This window comes from Danio rerio, chromosome 21 (assembly GCF_052040795.2).
Source record: "Danio rerio strain M-AB ecotype USA chromosome 21, GRCz13ab, whole genome shotgun sequence".
NCBI classification, from domain to species: domain Eukaryota; kingdom Metazoa; phylum Chordata; class Actinopteri; order Cypriniformes; family Danionidae; genus Danio; species Danio rerio.
The window spans coordinates 39,307,736-39,327,962 of NC_141041.1; the positions used below are offsets into that span (position 1 = coordinate 39,307,736).

A 20,227-nucleotide genomic window follows, 5' to 3' on the forward strand; every position below is an offset into this window, starting at 1 on the left:
TTTAGCTGTAACTATCACATTCTGGCTTTCGTGTTAATCTGTTTCCCAGCATGTGGTGTGAGCCTATGGGCATCATGCATTTTATTTACTTATTAAGAAAGTTGCAAGGTGTATAATTTGTATTTTTGAAACACTGTACAGAAAAAAATATTTATGTTTTGTTGATAAATAGTGCATGATCGCTGTGAAAACAAATATTTGATACTATGGAAAAACAGCATCAATTAGTTAATCAGTGGGTAATTAGTGCTTGTTTTAATTGTATTACATCCTGTTCTGTTCTGAATTATAATCACTTGATGCCTGCTGATTGCTAATGCACTGATATGCAGCCAGACAGTCTCCAGCAACTTCTGATGCAGGTTCGGACACTGTAATGAATATCTCTTATAAATGAATACAGCTGTGCTTGGCAAAATAAAGAAGAAGTGTAGAATAATACTCCAATCTTTTATTTATTCCTTTAACTGTGGAAGCCAAAATCCAAATGTACAATAGAAGTCAGAATTATTAATCCCTTTGCCCCCCAACCCCCCCCCCCCCAATTTCTGTTTAATGGAGAGAAGATGTGTTCAACACGTTTCTAAACATAATAGTTGTCATAACTCATTTCTAGTTTATTTTATCTTTGCCATGATGACATTAAATATGATTTTACTTGATATTTATTAAGACACTAACATTCAGCTTATAGGTCAATTTAAAGACTTGACTAGTTAATTAGGTTAATTAGGTTAGGGTAATCAGGCAATTCATTGTTTAATGATGGTTTGTTCTGTAGACCAGTGGTTCCCAACCTTTTTTTTTTGTCTGGGACCCCCTTTTCCTCTGGAAAATATTCTAAGGCCCCCCATAGCATATAAGTTTGCTGTAAATATGACAAAAAAAGCACTGTGGCTGGGTCCGGGACACTTTGCTTTGAGAAAAAGGAATGAACCATAGTTCAGGTAACTATCTTGGATTACATTTCATATTTTCAGTTTTGCTGGGACCCGAAATGTTTGGAGCTTCATCACCTGGGTCCAGTATGTTAGGGTCATTACTACTAGCTGCTGAAGGCAAATCAGTGAGACTCTGTTGTTTTTGTGAAGAAAAATTTCAAATTTGTTCATTTTTTTGGTCAGCCAGGGGATAAAATAAACAGGCAACATAATCGTTCTAATTGTCTACTAAAAAAGGTAAAAATATGATGCGACCCCCCACAGAGCTTGCTGAGGCCCTTTTTTTGGACAAAGACCCCCCTGTTGGAAACCACTGCTGTAGATTATTGGCAAAAAATATAGCTTAAAGGGGCTAATGATTTTGACCATAAAACAAGTTGTAAACCTTAAAAAACAGCTTTTATTCTAGCCCAAATAAAACTTTCTCTAGAAGAAAAATAGTACTGGAACTACTGTGAAAATTTCCTTGCTCTGTTGAACACAATTTGGGAAATATTCAAAAGATAAAAAAATCATAAGGGGAATAATAATTCTGACTTCAACTGTAAATGTAGTTCTGTAGTATAAAATGGTGATTCGTTGATAAAAGGGTCTGCTAAGTACAAAGTCTACAAAAAGATCTATATAATTACAAGACCTGAAATATGAAATTATATAGGCTACTATTTTATGAAAGGACTAGAAAGGTAAAGTTCATAGACAAACTTTATGGTGGCTCGAGAAAGCCTTGTCTGAAAGTTTGAAGTAGTTTTAAAGTTTAAATCATTGAAATAGTTTTATAAATGTTGAAACTGTTGGCACAGAAAAGTACAAATATGTTAGCATGTTTCTAGTATGGATTGGCATGCTTCTAGCTAGGTGTTTGCTAGGGTGTTCTGAGTGGTTGCTAAGATGATGCTTGGGTGTTCTGAGTCGTTGCTAAGCTGAGTGGTTACTCGACGTGTTGCTAGGGTGTTTTGACTGTTTGTTAAGGGTTTGCTAGCAGTGTTGTGTAAGTTACTTTTAAACTGTAATACATTACAGATTACTTGTAAATGTTATTTAAAAGTAATCCCTTACCTTACAACATTACTGTTTCAGAATTGTAATATGTAGTTCTTATATTACCTTTTAGTTACGTTCACCAAAAAACTACAGAATTAGAAATTAACATTCTAACATTCATGTACTTCAGAGCATTTTACATCCAGTAATACTATAGTTGCTATTGTAACACAATAAGTGTAATATAAACAAATTACCTAGTGCTGTAGTCTTTTTTTTTTTTTTTTACAATATAGGGTATATTATACTACAGTTCACCACACTTTACTGTAGTAAAACTACACATTGTATTTCATTTGATCAATTCACAATTCTTAATACTACAATATGCTAAAGCATTCATTAACAAGTTGTAAATAATATAGCCTAAAACATGGGCAGTATATCTAACAGTAGTGGAAAGTCTACAAAGAAAGAAAAAGGAAACACTAGGCACAAATTGTGAGTTTGCATCATCTAATGGAGTGAGAGCAGATAATTCGCACGTAAGCAGCCAGTTTTTTGAGTGCGTTTGAGAAGTTTTGTACACGAGCAGCGTGCAGTTTTGTCCACGAACAGCAGAAAACAGCACATGAGCGAAGAGATTCGCTTGCTAGTCCAGTGTGCATGGGATGCGCACTTCAGTATCTCGAAGTAGTAAGTCAGGAGCTTTAGTATGGAGTCAGATCAGTCTTAAAAACAATACATTCGCAAAAATAAAACTCATATATGCACAGTACAATTCATATTTACAAAACACAGTTGGTAAATTTAAAACACAACTCATGAATTGAAAAACACAATTTGTGAATTCACAAGTAAAAAAACACAAATAATTCCCCAAATAGATTAAATGTGTATATTTATTAATTGTATTTTGAAATTACAAATTGTGTTTAAATTTAAGAATTGGATGTGCAGATGAATTTAGTTTTAAACTCACGAATTGGATTTACAAATTTGTGAATTATGTTTTAAATTTGCAAATCATGTTTTGTGTTTATGAAATGTGTTTTGAATTCACAAATTGTTTTTTGATTTACAAATTGTTCTTTGAATTTACGAATTGTGTTTAGAATTTAATTGAATTTGCAACATTAGGAATAATGTTTTGAATTTACAAATCATGTTTTGTGTTTATGAAATGTATTTTGAATTTCTAAATTGTGTTTGCATATTTATGAATTGTGTTGTGAATTTACGAACTGCGTTTTGAATTTACAAATTGGATTTGTGTATTTATGAATTGTTTTGAATTCATGGATTGTGTTTTAAATTTTTTAATTGGATTTGCGAATTTATGAATAATGTTTTGAATTTACGAATCCTGTTTTGTGTATTTATGAAATGTGTTTTGAATTTATGAATTAGATTTGTGCATTTACAAATTGTGTTTGGAATTTAGGAATTACATGTATTATTTTTTAGACTGATTTGGCTCCATTCTTCAGTTGTTGTTATTACCATAGCTATTGCTTTAGCATTATGTATAAACTTATTTTGAAAGTCACTGGGAAATCTTCCTTTATTGTATTTGCAAATAAATGCTAATGAATGCGCATCAAGAGTTGCATAAATATGCCTCAAACTGATTTTTTACCCCTCATTAAACTAGAATAGCAAAATATGGACATGCCAATCAAATTCTAGTCCAAAACATGCCAATCTTATCCAGTCCAAAATGATTTTTGTCTCCTTTTGAGTGAGGAGAAAAGAGGGAAACAGTTCTGTTCTGTTTCTCAGAATGTGTCAAAATAATTGTGTGTGAAGTTCATCCTTCTTATGGCTGTTTTCAGGAGGTGATCAGAAACTTGGTAAAGCGATATGTTGCAGCCATGATCCGCAGTGCCAAAACAGATGAAGGCCTAACAGAAGAAAACTTCAAGGTGAGAGAGTTTTATAAACGCATATGGTGATGTATTTTAGAAATACAGTGAATAAATGTTTATTTATATGCAGTGCACATTCTGTAAAAGCTCTTCAGGATTGATAACTAATAAAATGTGTACTGTAATGTAAATGCAGAGTCACTCATATGGCTATAGTAGAAGAACTACACTTTACATACTCTATGAATACTAAATACATTGTCAAATTACTGAGTTGAGTAAGTTGATTATTTAAATCTCTTAAAGAGATCACCAAAAAATTTACTTGCTTCAACATTTACTCTTCCTTACGAGGTTTTAAACTTTTATGAGTTTCTTTTCTTGAACATTAACTTATTTATTTGACATGAGCTTTAAAGTTTTTGCATTCCATAGCAAACAGTACAGTATGTGTGCAACATTTCCTTTTTAAATAAAGTCTTAATGTAAACAACTTCTAAAAAAAAAATTCCATCATGAAAATAAGATGTCATTTCATCTGAATATGTCAATAACTCGATTTTGACAAAAATGTCAGATAGAACCTCATAATTCTAAGGTGACGATTTATTAATGACTTTTTTATGTCTCTGATAAGTCCACAAGGAAAATTATGAGAAGAACGCTAAAGTACACTACCTGACAAAAGAGCAACTGATAATAACTTGACTTCTAGTTAATCACTCAGAAAAGTGAAAGAAGGTTCGATTTTTCAGATGATTCATCTGTTGAACTGCATCTCAATCATCACTAATACTGCAGAAGACCTATTGGAATCTCCATGGACCCAAGATTCTCATAGAAATTAGTAAAGTTTGGTGAAGGAAAAATCATGGTTTGGGGTAACATTCAGTATGAGGGTGTGCGAGAGATCTGCAGAGTGGATGGCAACATCAACAGCCTGAGGTATCAATACATTTGTGCTGCTCATTACATTACAAACCATAGGAGAAGGCAAATTCTTTAGCAGGATATCGCTCCCTCTCATACTTCAGCCTCCACATTAAAGTTCCTGATAGCAAAGAAGGTCAAGGTGCTCCAGGATTGGCCAGCCCAGTCACCAGATATGACCATTATTGAGCAAGTCTGGAGTAAGATAAAGGAGGCATTAAAGATGAACCCAAAAATAAACTCTGGGAAGAGTCCTGCAAGAATGCTTTCTTTGCTATTCCAGATGACTTTAAGTTATATGAGTCATTGTAGAGATGTATAGATGAAGTCGTTTGCCTTTTATTTTAGCCACTTCTGATACCAAATGATCCACTGGATCTACCAGAAGTCAAGTTATTATTTGTTGTTCCTAAAACAAGACTTTTGTCAGGTAGTGTACAGTATTAGAAGTTATTAAGTTAATATCAAAGGACTGGAATGTTTCCTATAAATAGGTAATGTGATTTACTCCTTGCTAATTCTATTTCCCTGCATTCAGGAACTGAAGCAGGACATCTCTAGTTTCCGCTATGAGGTTCTTGACCTGCTGGGCAATCGTAAACCACCACGCCGCACATATTCTTCCAGCAGCGAGGCCACTCAGCAGGATGAGACAGCTGAGCCAGAGGAAGTAGATGAGGAAAGAAACCACAGGCTTGGAGGACATACATGTGTAGATGAAGGAGAACGATCCAGATACAAAGCATCTACATCCTTCTCCCAGTGTTACAGGAGAAACCGAGAGTCCCAGTTCAGTATATCAGCTCTCTTCAAGTCTATATCAGGACCAGCAAGAGAAAAACCTGAAAGCAATGGCTTGAGGAAGAACATATCCCATCCCTCTCCATTTGTACAGACCAACAGCCGCCTACAGCACTTTTCACACTCCAAGAAAAACTCTTTGCAACGTTTGGGAATGCTGATGTTGCGTATGAATGGACATGTCCCAGATACGCACGCAGAAACCCTAGAAGTTCAGCAGTCTGCATATAGCATCTCAGACAGGGTACCGCAAACATCTTGGCACAACCCCCAAAATCTTTCAAAGGTTACGAGGAGCGAGACACACTTGCACACTCTGGGATTGGGAGCACTTGAGACTGAAGAGAATCCAATGCATGCCATCTCTAATCGAGCAAACGGAAGTGACAATCTCTTCCACCAGCGACCCGGCCACTCGCTGCCCCCATTGCACTGCGCTTCCAGTCTGACCACCTCCAGTGTCCAGCTTTTGGCATCCAGTGATTACATATGCCACAGCTGGTTGGGACCATGTGACAGTTTGGGCTCCTCAAGCTGGGAACCGGATGAAACGGTTACAACACAGCTGTAGAGGTGGTAGCAATGTCAAGCTTAATATTACTGTCTCAGCTTAAATCTTTAGTTCAACCAAAAATAAAAATAAAAATCTGTTATTAATTACTTAACCTCATGTCATTTCATTCATCAGAAGACAAATTAAAGGTGCTGTATGTAAGTTTTTGGCTCTTTTAAAGCATAAAAATATGTCTGCAGATGTATAAAAACAATCTAAATGAACATTCCTGTTTATCTGAACAATGCTTAACTTAGATGTTCTGCTTTAAAAATGTGCCGGAACGTTTTTAATTTGATACCTTTAAGCTGCCCCTGGTTGTTTTTGTGGAAAACAGTGTAATTCATTCAGTCAGAAAGGTGCTTAAAGAGCCCATATTATACATGAAATAGGGTCATATCTTGGTTGTAAGGGTCTCCAACAATAGTCTAATATGCATGCAAGGTCAAAAAACACTTTCATGGTCTTATAATCTGCATTTATTTTTACCTAATTATCCCAGCGACTCCTGTATGAATCGTCCAGTGATTCATTTGTTCCCAAACCCCTCCTTAGCGCGAAGCTAATCTGCGCTGATTGGACCGATGACAGTCTGTCGCGATTGGTCGACTGCCTTCAGTCAGAGAGTAAAATGCCCAATAGCTAATCAGCAATATAAAAAGTAATCACAGTTCATACAAGCTCGATTAGTGTAGGCGTGGATTTTAGCTGCCACACACACACAAAAACACACACACCTTCGGACGACAACGCTCTTGCTTCCGCCCGCACCCGCCAGGTTTTAGCCTTAGAACCCGCCCCGTTTTCTGCCCGCCGCGCCCGATCCCGCTAAAGAGCGGGGGAGAACACAACCAAAATCACCCAGCTATACAATCCAGACAGCCAAGCTGTCTGTATAAACACACACACAGCACCAAGCACACACAGCTCTCGCTCGCTCGCGCTCTCTCTCTCTCTCTCTCTCTCTCTCTCTCTCTCTCTCTCTCTCTCTCTCTCTCTCTCTCTCTCTCTCTCTCTCTCTCTCTCTCTCTCATACGCGCGCGTGCGCACTAACACACATACACACAAGCACCAAGCAGACACATCTTTCTCATTCGCATAGCAATATCCGTGATATTGCTAGACAGCCCGCTCCCGTCCCAAATTAAACCTGTTACCGACCGCTCCCGCGATTTATTCGGAAATTTATTACCGCGCCGCAGAAATCTGGCGCGGGGACAGCCGCGGGAATGCTGACCTCTACCACGGAGCTCCATAAACAAAGCAGCAGGCGTCGCATTTTTAACGTGACTTTGCACGCGATAAGAGAATATAGCCAGTTAACCTGATACAGTACACTCGGTTACAAGTAACAAATCACAACTAAATAAATTTGCAAGCCATAGTCAACGAGGCAACAACTTTAATCGCAAGTACTTACACTTGAGAAATGGAAACCCATCCTGACGTCCATTAGTAAGTTACTCTTTACTGATCCTTCCTTTAACAAACGCAGATGAAGTATTCTTTGTAGCATGTAGCTTCCAGAAGTTTCCAGTAGTTTCCAACTGCTTGGCTATAATGCTGATGTTTCATCTTTGGGTAGAGACTCGATATAATATCCATCTGCAGTGTGACTTCAATCGACCGGCATGTTTGTGTGCGTGTGTTTGTGGGTGGGTGTGTGTGTGTGTGTGTGTGTGTGTGTGTGTGTGTGTGTGTGTGTGTGTGTGTGTGTGTGTCTGGGTTTCTGCGTCAGAGGGCGGGGCCTCAGGTTTGAAATCTCCTGGGTTTGCGCGTGCACGTGAATAACTTGTTTCGTTCGTATGTCATGGCGAAACACCTAATGACTCGGTATCAAGGCGACTCGTTTGAAGCACTATGAGTCGACTCTTTTATAGATGAATCAACCGTTTTAAACACTGTATTCTTACAGATTTAATATTAAGTTAATAATAGTTCCACGTGAGGTGGTTATTAATCAGCAAATAATATAAATATTACAAATGTAAACATTAGGTGAGCAGGTTACATTGTAACTCTGTGTCCTAACAACACGCTATTTGATGAGATTTGCAGTGATAAGCAATTTGGCTGTTTGCACCACACAAAACACGACAGAAAATTTAAATACAACAACAGTCATTGAGAAGTACAGAATAGTTCACTCACTGCACTCCAACAAAATGGTAGGGTTTATAATCTAACTGACACATAAACCTTTTTCTTGGCTGCTGCATGAAGTATGCCATAGCAACAGGGCATAATTTGTGCTGGAACATTCTGGATCCGGCACCTCTGAAATCTGACTCTCATTTTACCGATCCCCCTCCTTAACCACCCTCCTCCCCCGCCCGCTCTTAACTTTCACTTTCTTCTGCGACTCCCCAACCCTCTTAACTTTCTTACGCGACACCCCTCCGCTATATAATGCCCCGCCATCCACCACCCACCCCACTCCTCACTATCATCCGCAACACTTCTGCATCCTCGGGTTACCGCAATCTGTTCCGGGACCTTGCAATTCACAAATTAAGCACTGCATGGCGACCAACATCTTCCAGTACAATGTTTAGAACTTGCGTTTACAGTGTTTACAATAGGTAATTTGTGATCCGAAAATGGGTTTCAATAGCGTTTTGAGTGGATTACGTAGTGTTTTTGTGACACAACTTTGAAAGATGTGTGTTAAAGCCACTATGATCAAGCACGAGAAAAGCCTTTATAAATACAGTATGTGTGTGTGTTATCGATCTGTCATCTGTTATATCAGAGGCTCTTCAATGTACACACACACACACACACACACACACACACACACACACACACACACACACACACACACACACACACAATTCTTTACTGCATTATAGAACAAACCAGATTACTGGCATGTAAATTAATAAGCATGTAAGTCATGTAATTTACAAAAACAACAATTAAAAATCTGTTACCAATACTCTGCTGGCTGATTTGCATGTTGATTTTAATCGAGAGCCAATTATGTTTCATTTAGTTAATTTGTGTTGTGTAGTATTTACCATGGTATGTGTTTTTCTGTCATTTTAAAATGTCACTTTATTTTCACTTTGTGACACTTAATCAATCAGTGTGTTTAGGGGACAGGCGTGTGTGTCAAACATTTTGGTGAAATACTTTTGTTTTGGTGGGTTATATGTTTGAAAGAAAGAGAAAATGTTCACTTTAGCGATGACTATATTCCATTTAAACGGCACAAGATGCCGCCTGACATTGAGGGTAAAATGCTTTGCAGCAGTTGTTTTCCCTCCATTAGATCACATTTTTAAAAATTAAAAAATCAGTCTAGAAGGTGGTGCTGATCGACAACAGGATTAGTTCAAGGAAGTTCAAAGCAAATAAAATAGATTAAAACTATCTCTTCAAAACTGTCCAAATGTGAGTTTATACGCAACAGCTACTGACAGGAAGTTCTTAGCATTCTCCATGCATATACTTGCAAAGCATAATGGGTAATTTTGCGTTCTAGGAAAAAGGTCTACAAAACTTTTTTAACATTATAATAAACAATGAATAAAGCACAAGGTGTACCTGAGGTGAACATTGTTAGTTTAGCCTGTTGTTCAGCTGCAAGAAATAAAAGTCATTTCAAAAATATAAATTTGAGGGTGTTGGTTTGAACAAAAACCCCTTTAAATATGGAAAATATTCCTCCTATAATGTATAGTTGCTTTTATTTAACATGGTTTAAAACAGCCTTTAGGCTCGAAAGTCGTATCGTCAATCTGGCTACCTGCGCTTACGTGTGTTGTAAACCAGGAGTGCAATACCTAGTTTAACCACTGGGTATCAAACTTACATACTAAACCTTTAAGATATTTTACCACAACAGTCAAGAGTCTAGAAAAGAAACCAAAATATAGTCAAAACATTCCATGTGACTTCAGTCAACTGTAAACATATGAAACACCAAGCACACTTATGCTCTAATAAAATTGTAAAAATAACTGTTTATCTATGTCACAGGTGTCAATTTCAATTCCTGGAGGGTCACAGCTCTGCATAGTTTTGTTTCAACCCTAATTAAGCACACCTGATCAAACTAATTTAGTTCTTCAGGCTTGTTTAAAACCTACAGGTAAGTGTGTTAGAGCAGGGTTGGAACTAAACTGTGCAGAGTTGTGGCCCTCCAGGAACTGTAATTAACACCTGTGATCTATGTTATGTGTGTCAGGTCAGGATATACAGTACAGGCAATGCGACGCTACTGCTTGTTGTAAATCCTGAACTGATTCAGAAGTGAGCAAAATCTTTTTTTACTATTTTATTGGTGCACAAAGATTTTCTTGGAGCTTTGTATTACAGTAGAACCACTGTAGTCACATGGAATGCTTTGACATTTTTTTTCCTTTTTTGGACTTTGAAAATTTCAGGACCACTTTTGTGTTTTAAAGACGAGGAAGCTCTCAAAATATAATTATGGTAACACTTTACAACAGTAAATGAATAATGGTGTACTAATATGTACGCTGAACATTACTTTATCATGAATTAATGATAAGTTAGGGTACATACTAATAATCATTTACATTTAGTCATTTAGCAGACGCTTTTATCCAAAGCAACTTACAAATGAGGACAAGAAAGCAATTTACACAACTATAAGAGCAACATTGAATAAGTGCTGTAGGCAAGTTTCAGGTATGTAAAATGTAAGACGCAAAACATTAGAATTTTTTTTTTTTTGTAATACAGTTAGCGGTGGAGCCAGAGAGGCAATTGCAGATTAGGAAGGAAAGTGGAGACTAAATTGGAGTTTTTAGTCGTTTCTTGAAGACAGCGAGTGACTCTGCCGTTCTGATGCAGTTAGGGAGTTCATTCCACCAACTGGGCAGATTGAATGCGAGAGTTTGGGAAAGTGATTTCTTTCCTATTTGGAATGGAACCACGAGGCGACACTCATTCACAAAATGCAAGTTTCTGGAGGACACATAAATCTGCAGAAGTGAGAGCAGATAAGGAGGAGCAAAGCCAAAAGTCACTTTGTAAGCAAACATCAGAGCTTTGAATTTGATGCGAGCAGCAACTGGCAGCTAGTGCAAACGGATGAGTAGTGGAGTGACATTTGGTCTTCTAAGTTCATTAAAGACCACTCGTGCTGCTGTGTTCTGAAGCAGCTGAAGAGGTTTGATAGAGTTAGCTGAAAGCCCGGCTAGTAGAGAGTTGCAATTGTCCAGTCTGGAGAGAACAAAAGCTAGAACAAGGAGTTGAGCTGCATGTTCAGATAGGAAGGGTCAGACCTTTCTGATGTTATATAGTGCGACTCTGCAAGATCGAGCAGTTCTAGAAATGTGGTCAGAGAAGTTTAGTTAGTCCTCAATCGTTACTCCAAGGCTTTTCACCGTTTTGGATGTAGTAATGGTTACCCCATTCATCTGAATTGAAAAGTAATGATGTAGAGTCGGGTTGGCAGAAACTTCAAGCATTTTCGTTTTCGTGAGGTTAAGATGAAGATGAAGATCTTTCATCCAGTGCGAAATGTCTGACAGGTAGGCTGAGATGCGAGCTGGTACCGAGGGATCATCAGGGTGAAAATACAGGTTAAGCTGGGTATCATCAGCATGGCAGTGGTAGGAAAATCCATGTTTCTGGATGACTGATCCTAAAGATGTCATGTAGATGGAGAAGAGAAGTGGCCCAAGAACAGAGCCCTGTGGTACCCCAGTGTTTAGATGCTGTAGGTTGGACACCTCTCCCCTCCAAGACATCCTGAATGACCTGTCAGAGAGGTAAGATCTGAACCACTGAATAACAGTGACTCAAAGCCCAGTAACTCAAGCGTAGATAGCAGGATCTGGTGGTTTACAGTGTCAAAAGCAGCTGACAAATCCAGCAAGATGAGGACTGATGATTTAGAGTCTGCTTTAGCCAGTCTGAGATCCTCCATGACCGAGAGCAGGGCAGTCTTAGTTGAGTGGCCTTTCTTAAAGCCAGAATACTTGTTGTCCATGAGGTTGTTTTGAGTAAGGAAGTCCAGGACTTGATAGAAAATGACTTGCTCCAGTATCTTGGCCATGAATGGAAGCAGGGATACCGGTCTTTAGTTTTCAAGTTGCGTTTGATTCAGGTTGGGTTTCTTTGGCAGTGGGGTTACCCTAGCCTGCTTAAATGAAATGAGGAATAAACCAGAGTCAAGACATGTGTTAATTATGTGAGTCAGTGTTGGTATGACTGCAGGAGAAATGGCTTGCAAGAGATGAGAGGGAATGGGATCAAGCGGACAGGTGGTTGCATGGCTAGATAGCACGAGTTTGGTCACCTCAAACTCAGAGAGCTGAGAAAAAGAGGTGAGTTTGTATGGTGTTGGTGGTGTATCTTGCCTGTTTGTTGTAGGTGCAGCAAATTGAGAACTGATTTTTACAGTTTTGGTGCAAAAGAATGTAGCAAAGTCATCAGTTGTAAGTGTGGAGGATGAGGGTGGAGGAGGAGGATAGAGGAGGGAGGAAAATGTTTTAAAGAGTAGGCAAGGATTGGTGGCATTGTTGATCTTTTGATGGAAGTATGTCTGTTTTGCAGAAGTAACATCAGCCGAGAAAGAGGACAGAAGAGTTTGGTATGTTATGAGCTGTGCAGGATTTTTAGCTTTTCGCCAAATTCTCTCTGCAGCCCGAAGTTTTGAGCGATGCTCACGGAGAACATCAGAGAGCCAGGGTGCAGGAGGACTGGCACGGGCTGGCCTGGATGTAAGAGGAACTAGTCTGTCTAGACATGATGGTAGTGTGGAGCAGAGTGTATCAGTGGCACTGTTCGTATCAAGTGCAGAGTTTGCAAGATGGAGGAAGAGAGTCTGAAACAATGGTGGATAGTCTATTGGGTGAGAGAGAGCATAGGTTTCTGCGAAAGGCAACCAGTGTTCGAGTGTTTGGTGGCTCAGGAGTAGTGTTAATGTTGAGAGACAGAAGGAAATGATCCGATGTGTGTAGTTGAGTTACTAGTTTGATCAGCAAAGCAATGACGAGTGTAAATAAGGTCCAGCTGATTGCCTGATTTGTGAGTAGCAGAAGTAGGTGCTCTTTTGAGGTCAAAAGAGGCAAGTAGAGTCTGAAAGTCAGCTTGAGGTCTTTCATGTGGATGTTTAAGTCACCTAGCACCAACAAGGGAGTGTCATAATCAGAAAAAGATAAGAGAAGAAAATCCGGTTCATTTAAGAAGTGACCTAATGTACCAGGTGGGGGGCAGATGACAACCACATTTACATAGAAGGGGTGGATAATGGTGGCTGCATGGAATGTAAAGGAGCGGATCATTGCCAGGGACGTTCTCTGAGTAAACTTCCATTCTTCTGAAATCAGTAGTCCAGTCCCACCCCCTCTCCCTGTCTGACGAGGAGTGTGGGAAAAAGAGAAATTAGCAGAAAGAGCTGCATGTGTAGCAGTGTCCTCCGGTCTCGACCAGGTCTCAGTTAGAGCCATGAGATTATAGTTAGAATGTGAAGCTATGGTAATAAAAGCTGTCTTGTTAACAGCAGATTGACAATTCCAGAGGCCCACGGAGAGAGAAAGTTGTGAAATAGCAGATACATGTATTGAACGAAGGTTGTGAGGATTACGCCTGCAGCGTACCTCCTGTGCTTTGAGTGTTAGTAACAACAGGAATTAGTAAACACATACTAAAAGTGCAATGAAAACAATAATAAGTGCAAAAATAAAGTAAAATAAATAAGTACTCAAGTGCTTTGTTGGTGTCTTTGCTCGGTGGAATCGCGCAGGTAGAGTCGATAGTCTTTACACTCGTCAATCTTCACACGAGGCTGCCGCGACCACTGCGAGACTAGCTGCTTATATACTTCCAGAGCGCTTTGCTGATTGAATTCAGCTGGACACGCCTCGAGAGTAAAAACAACAGAAACTGAGGCGGGGGGTGCGAAATAGTCCACGATAAACACACAAGCTCTTACAGTAACCAAGGAAACAGTGAGTAAACTTCCTAGCACCACACACAAACAACTGAAAACAAGTCTAAATGTCCTAGAATCATACACAAACAACTAAAATCAAGTCTCAATGTCCTAGAATCATACACAAACAACTGAAAACAAGTCTAAATGTACTTACATGCTGCTGGTCTCGTTGCTGAAGGTCTTCTCCTTCTAACTAAACCTAGTGCACTGAATATATAACATTTAACTGGCGCTTGGACACACCTCGCGAGTTAAAACAACAACAATCATGAAATAACTTTACTATAACATGATCCACGAAAGTTCATGTGTGAATAACGACTACCTTAATTACTTTTTAGTACATGTTGCTAATTAATATATTAATTAACATTTAAGTTTAAGCTAAATGTCACCAATATGAACTCATGAGCTGTTAATGTAAAATTCTGTCATGACGTTACTTGGAGGGGCACATCACCATTAACTCACTCTTAATGTATCATGCTGATGTTGACAGAACACGTTTTAATTATTATTAAGTGTAAACGCACTAGACAGACGTGCAAAAGGAGTAGTGATGATGTGCCCCTCTAAGTAAAGTCGTGATATAATTAGACATTAACATATTATGAGTTCATGATGCTTAAATTAAGCATAAACTAATGTTGTGATTAAAACATTAACAAAAAGCATGTACTAACACGTAATTAAGATAATTGCACATAAACTCATGTTGTAGTTAAAGTTAGTTCATAATTAGTGCGCACCTTAACATTATTAATTCATATTAACGTAATGTTCAGTTTACATCATTCATCATTATTCATGGACTGTTATTGTAAAATGTTACCATATTTGCGTCATACCTGACGTTCATGAGAGTGAGTATTCAATGACAATATTTTCATTTTTGGTTGGTTAAAATGGATTCATAATAAGCTTTGAAATTCATGCTTTAGCTTTAGCATGTTATGATTTGCACACTTTGGGCTTTATGCTGTGTCTCCAATGGTTGTGAGCAACTTAATAATGCAACAAACAATGTATAATGAAGGGATACTAAACTCTTTCAGTGTGATACAAGATACCACCATCAGACTGATATATCTCACATCACTCTTTGTGTTAGAGTCACAATCACTCCATTGGTGCTTACACTGCAATAACCACTGTATAGATGTACATTTTCCCCTATACATGGCTGCTTCTCACATATTTGGGTGCAAAGATAAAGTTTGTTAGCTCACTAAACTCAAAGCATTCAGTGGCAAGGAGCAAGTCATACCACTTTTTAAATGGCTTTAATACCACCACCATTTTAATAACACATTAAGTATTATGGCCAAATCCTGATTATATTAAACTGTTTTAAAACAGATTCTTCCTATACATGTTACTTTTTATCCCTATAAGGTAATTACCCACCTATGTCACAGGTTTAACCGTGCATACCGGTTGTAATAACAAACATGTCGTGTTTGGCAGTAGGATGCCAAATTCGAAAAGTCCAAAAATAGAAAACCTCTTTACTGTATACCACACTGCTTTTATAGCCAGCCGCAGATTTCTTTGGCTAACAGCCATCATAAAACTTGAACGGAGTGAGGATCTAATTAAAAACGCTGGACTCGGCAGTTGTCATTTTATATCAGGTAAGTTGACGCTATGCTGAATCATACACATAAAAAAAATAAAATTAAATTAAGTATGGCTAATTTAACTGTGGACACTGAATGCTTAGAATGAAATGTAAAAATTTAAGTTCCCTGCCATACAGGTGCAATTCGCTGTCAGATTGCAGTTGTTTTGCTTGTTGATGATTGCCCAGGCCTTGTACAGTTCCTTCTTCTTTCCTTGTCTTTGGCTAGGCAGAACCTCGATTTTTAGCAAGACAAAGTTTGAAATCTGGTAATCATGGAACATTATTTTCTGCACATGACCACACAGAAAAAAATTGTTGGCATCCAAAGACTTGTAGGCCTTTAACCTCTTTTTAAAATCACTTGGAGTTTAATTGAGATTGTTGTATATTTTGGGCTGGATGCTTGGCAATTTTATCTTATCTAATATTCAAGTATACCTAGTAAAACCTTGATTAGCATGTTCAGGTGTGTCTGATTAGGGTTGAAGCTAAAAACTGCAGGACACCAGACCTCCAGGAACAAGTTTGGTGACCCCTGATCAAAGGGAATGAATTTAGCAGTATTCTTCATCAGTCTGTCTCCAGCTTTATCTTATTGCAGTGTCCAGATCAGCTTTACATGTTGGATCCTTGACATGGATTATTTAATTTCCACCACAGATTTTTTATTGGACTGAGGTCTGGACTATTTGCAGGCCATGCCATTGACATTATATGTCTTTCCTGTAGGTTTTCACATATTTTGCCTTATGGCAGAAGGCGTTATCATCCTGAAAAATCACTAAACATTGTTTTAATTGATGGAATAAAAATAAGTGTTCAAAATCTCTATATAAACTTGAGCATTTATAGAGGATGTAATGACTCTCTCCCAAACCATTGTAATCTCTCCCTTACCTTTACCTGACATACAACCCCATATTCTTAATGGTTGAGGAAATTAGCATGTTTTCTTCAGGCAGTTGTCATAATAAATTTCATTAGAACGACACCAAACAAAAGTTTCAGCATCATTACCCTGGCCAATGCAGTTGCGTGATTAATCACTGAATAATACTCTCATCCAGTCATCCTCAGTCCAACACTGTCTTTCTTTACTCACTAAAAGCTTGTTCTTTTCTGTTTAGATGTTAATGATGGTTTTCGCTTGACGTTTCTGTGTGTAAATCACATTTCTTTTAGGCGGTTCTTACAGTCCAGTGACAGAAATTGACTCCATTTTTTGGCCATGTGTTCCTCATTTGCTTTATTGTGCATTTTCTGTTTAGAAGGCATATTGCTGTAAGTTTCCTGCCTTGACGCTTTTGTAAAAGTCCATCTATTATCCCAATGACGTAACTAACAGCATGGTCAAAGGTTAAATGCATGTAAGGCTTTTCTAGTGCTTCTGAAAAGAATTGTGTTATTTACTAGAATTTATTTTTATTTATTTTTCAGCACCTAATTTAATCTGACTCAAATTTTACGTGACCGTCAAATTTAGACTGTTTCTAATCATAATAACGGATCACATTCATGATTTATGACTCAATTTAAAGTTGATTTAGATCAGATCCCATACTTTTCAGTAATACGTTCATTAGGTACTAAAACTGCTCACTCATCAAGGAGTAGTTGATTTACTCATTTCCATACAACTTGCTAATATAAGTGATTAGATGATTAAAGCCTGGTTTATACTTCTTACCGGCATAACCCATGGCGCATGCAACGCGCGTAGCTGTGCATTTATACTTCTGCGCGCTGTCTCTGTTGGTCTGCATTAACACTTCCAAAACACTAGTTGGCAGTGAAGTGTAATTTGTCTCTGTGTCGAGTTTCTTCGCTGGTGTTTCGTTCTTTCTGAGCGCTTTCTGGATGTACAAGTGGCTCAAGCTCGCTCATTTTGTGGCAGGGACAGGCGGACATGCAACAACTTTAACTATGAGGTAAACACAAAACAAAACTTTCCATCTGGAGCTCCTTCACGGGACCCCACACTTATAAACAATAGCTCCATCGGGCTCTTGCGGCTCTCAGTCCCGCCCAGACTCATCAGCGCTACCAAGTCGACCAATCACAGAGCTTGCGCTACGCGTTGTTGTGACGTGTAGTTACATTTTTTGAGAGGTGCACGTCAGCGAAGCCGACGGCCACGGCATAGGGCTATGCGTCAACGTGTAGGCTGCGCCGTAGAATATGTGTGCGCTTGACGCAGAAGTATAAATCAGCCTTAAGAGATCTTCATCTGTCGTGCCAAAATGGCTCAGTACAGTCAAATGCGTATCGAGAATCTAAGCTAATCTTGTCACATCATAATGGTAGCGCAGACTCTACTTAATGTTGTATCTCGATTTCAGGAGAATTAAGAATGTATCAAACTTAACACTTTATTTTCCATATAAAGTGTATGATACAGAATAAAATTAGATTTTTAACTGATAATTACAGAATAAAAAGGCAATTCAGAAATGTACAACATCAATTTCTCAAATATAAATCCAAGAGTTATAAATCTACAAAGTATGTTGCAGCATACAAGTCTGATGTGAAAGCTCAGAAGCTAATACACTGCAACGGGGTATCCTGGCTGCAAAATCCCAATGATTCATTTCACACCACTCCTTTAAATACTTAACTCAGAACAAACAGCCATGAATTCAAAATAATATAAGTGTCACCGAGACCCTTGCCTGGTAGTGAGCTTGAGGTGTCAACCATTTGCTAAGAGCATCTGGTAAAGATTTTATCAAAGCCAAAAACCAAATCAACATATACAAGTGAAATATTACAGTGAAATCAGGATCATTTTACCAGTCACACAGAGACATTTGAAATGATACCAAACATGAATATAGAGCTACAAGACTAGAATAAAAGAATAAAAAGGAGGACATTTCATGTGAAATGTGAGTGATCTGTTCTGATGGAGAAGGTAATATAAAGGTCATTTCCACCTGGGGCCTGTTTCAGTAAGGAGGTTCAAACAACTCGGAGTTTAAACTTGAACTCTGAGTTGATTTACCGAGAGATTAAAAACTCAGAGTTTTCGGTTTCAGAACAGCTGATCTGAGTTGGGTCAATCAACTTTGAGTAGACCAACTCAGAGTTAAACGCGCGCACCGTGACTATAAAAAGGTATTATCAATGGAGCGCAGACATTACGAGTGACTATGGCAACATCTTAAAAAAAGAGATCAGCATTTCTTTCTCCAGCTGAACTTGATGTGCTCATGCTAAGTTATAGCAAATATGAGTGTATATATTTAAAATGAAGCAACCATCAGTGAAACAGAGACAGCGTGGGAAAACAGCTGCCCAAGTTAATGCGTAATTTTTAATTTTAAGTATTTAAACATTTTAAGTATAATAAAATAAGTAATGTAATGTGTGACGTTTATACTTTTTTTCTAAACTTTTTACACTTTTATCAGTTTTAATAGATTTAACAGTGCACTTGTTATGTGTCTGCCTTTTTATTGATCAAGTGATAGAGGCTGATATAACATTAAGAAGGTAAGCAGTAATAAAATAATTTAGACAGAATAATAATCCCATTAATCTAGTAACAGTGCATGTCGAAGGTTAAGCTAATTATTTATGAAAAAAAAGGACAAGCCTCGTACGTGACTTTGTTCTGTGTGTGACAAAAATGTAGGCACTAGCTGTGTTTCCATCAAAATATAGGCTATTACATAAATTTGTGCAAAACTGGAATAACGCCTAAAAATAAAGCAGCATTTTTACCCAAAGAGTCGAAGAGAACACAATCTTCACTTCCTGATTAACTTGCGCCAAATATCAACAGTAAAAACAGAATTACTGCGGTAGAAGAAGCTGCATCAATGATTTTTTATTTAATTAATGTACCTGAGCCTCAGAAGACAATTGACACACAATGAACACGTGGGGGCGTTTGAAGCCAGACGCGGAGATCTTGACACGCTCCAGACGCTCGGAGGTAATTAATAATATACACTAATACTGAAACAGTAAGGCATTTTAGAATGACTAAAAAAACATTTAAGATGTTCTGCAGTGTGCTCAGTCTGCTGGTTTGTCCTTTCACACACATTTTCATCATCATCTCTAACAAACCATTTTTAATGTACATAATGTACATAATGCACTTCGTAGTTTATGTGCATCTTATCAAATAAAAGTTTAACCTACTCAGTTATGCACATGTTATATTATGCGTATTTTCAAAAGTTATGTGAATCATGACGTTTCCATCAATCTTTTTTATGCACATCTCCAAAATGAGCTCTAAAATACGTGTGTGGAAATGTAAGGCTAATGCGAGAAATACCGCTTCATCTTTAAAAAAGGGGAGGAGACCGACAGAAAATCTGAGTTTAGAGAATAAAACCTGCTCCGGACCAGGTTAGATTCACAGAGTAAGTTACCACGGTAACTGACTCTGAGTTAAAGTTAACTCTCTTTTAGAAACAGGCTTGACTTACCCTGCTTTCTCGAGTTTAACTAACCTGCCATTTTGAAACGGAAAACCCAGAGTTTCTCTCATTTCAGGGTTAAACTACTCTGAGTTTTTACTTAACCTGCTTTCTGAAACAGGCCTGAGGTGTAGCTGTGTTTCCAGCTAATGCTTGTATTGTCAAAGACATC

General features: G+C 38.1%; 2 protein-coding genes across 3 annotated transcripts in view; both read left to right on the forward strand.

Moving 5' to 3' along the window:
- trpc5b (transient receptor potential cation channel, subfamily C, member 5b) overlaps positions 1 to 6,184 on the forward strand; it is a 76,992-nt gene extending 70,808 nt beyond the window's left edge. For both annotated transcript variants that reach the window (XM_087301751.1, XM_087301750.1), the window contains exons 10-11: positions 3,761 to 3,850; positions 5,262 to 6,184. In XM_087301751.1, coding sequence (XP_087157877.1) covers positions 3,761 to 3,850; positions 5,262 to 6,095 — 924 coding nt within the window. In that variant the 3' untranslated portion in view covers positions 6,096 to 6,184. The remainder of the gene's footprint in view (positions 1 to 3,760; positions 3,851 to 5,261) is intronic.
- LOC147838916 (uncharacterized) overlaps positions 1 to 20,227 on the forward strand; it is a 166,036-nt gene that overhangs the window by 15,093 nt on the left and 130,716 nt on the right. The window lies entirely within an intron of this gene.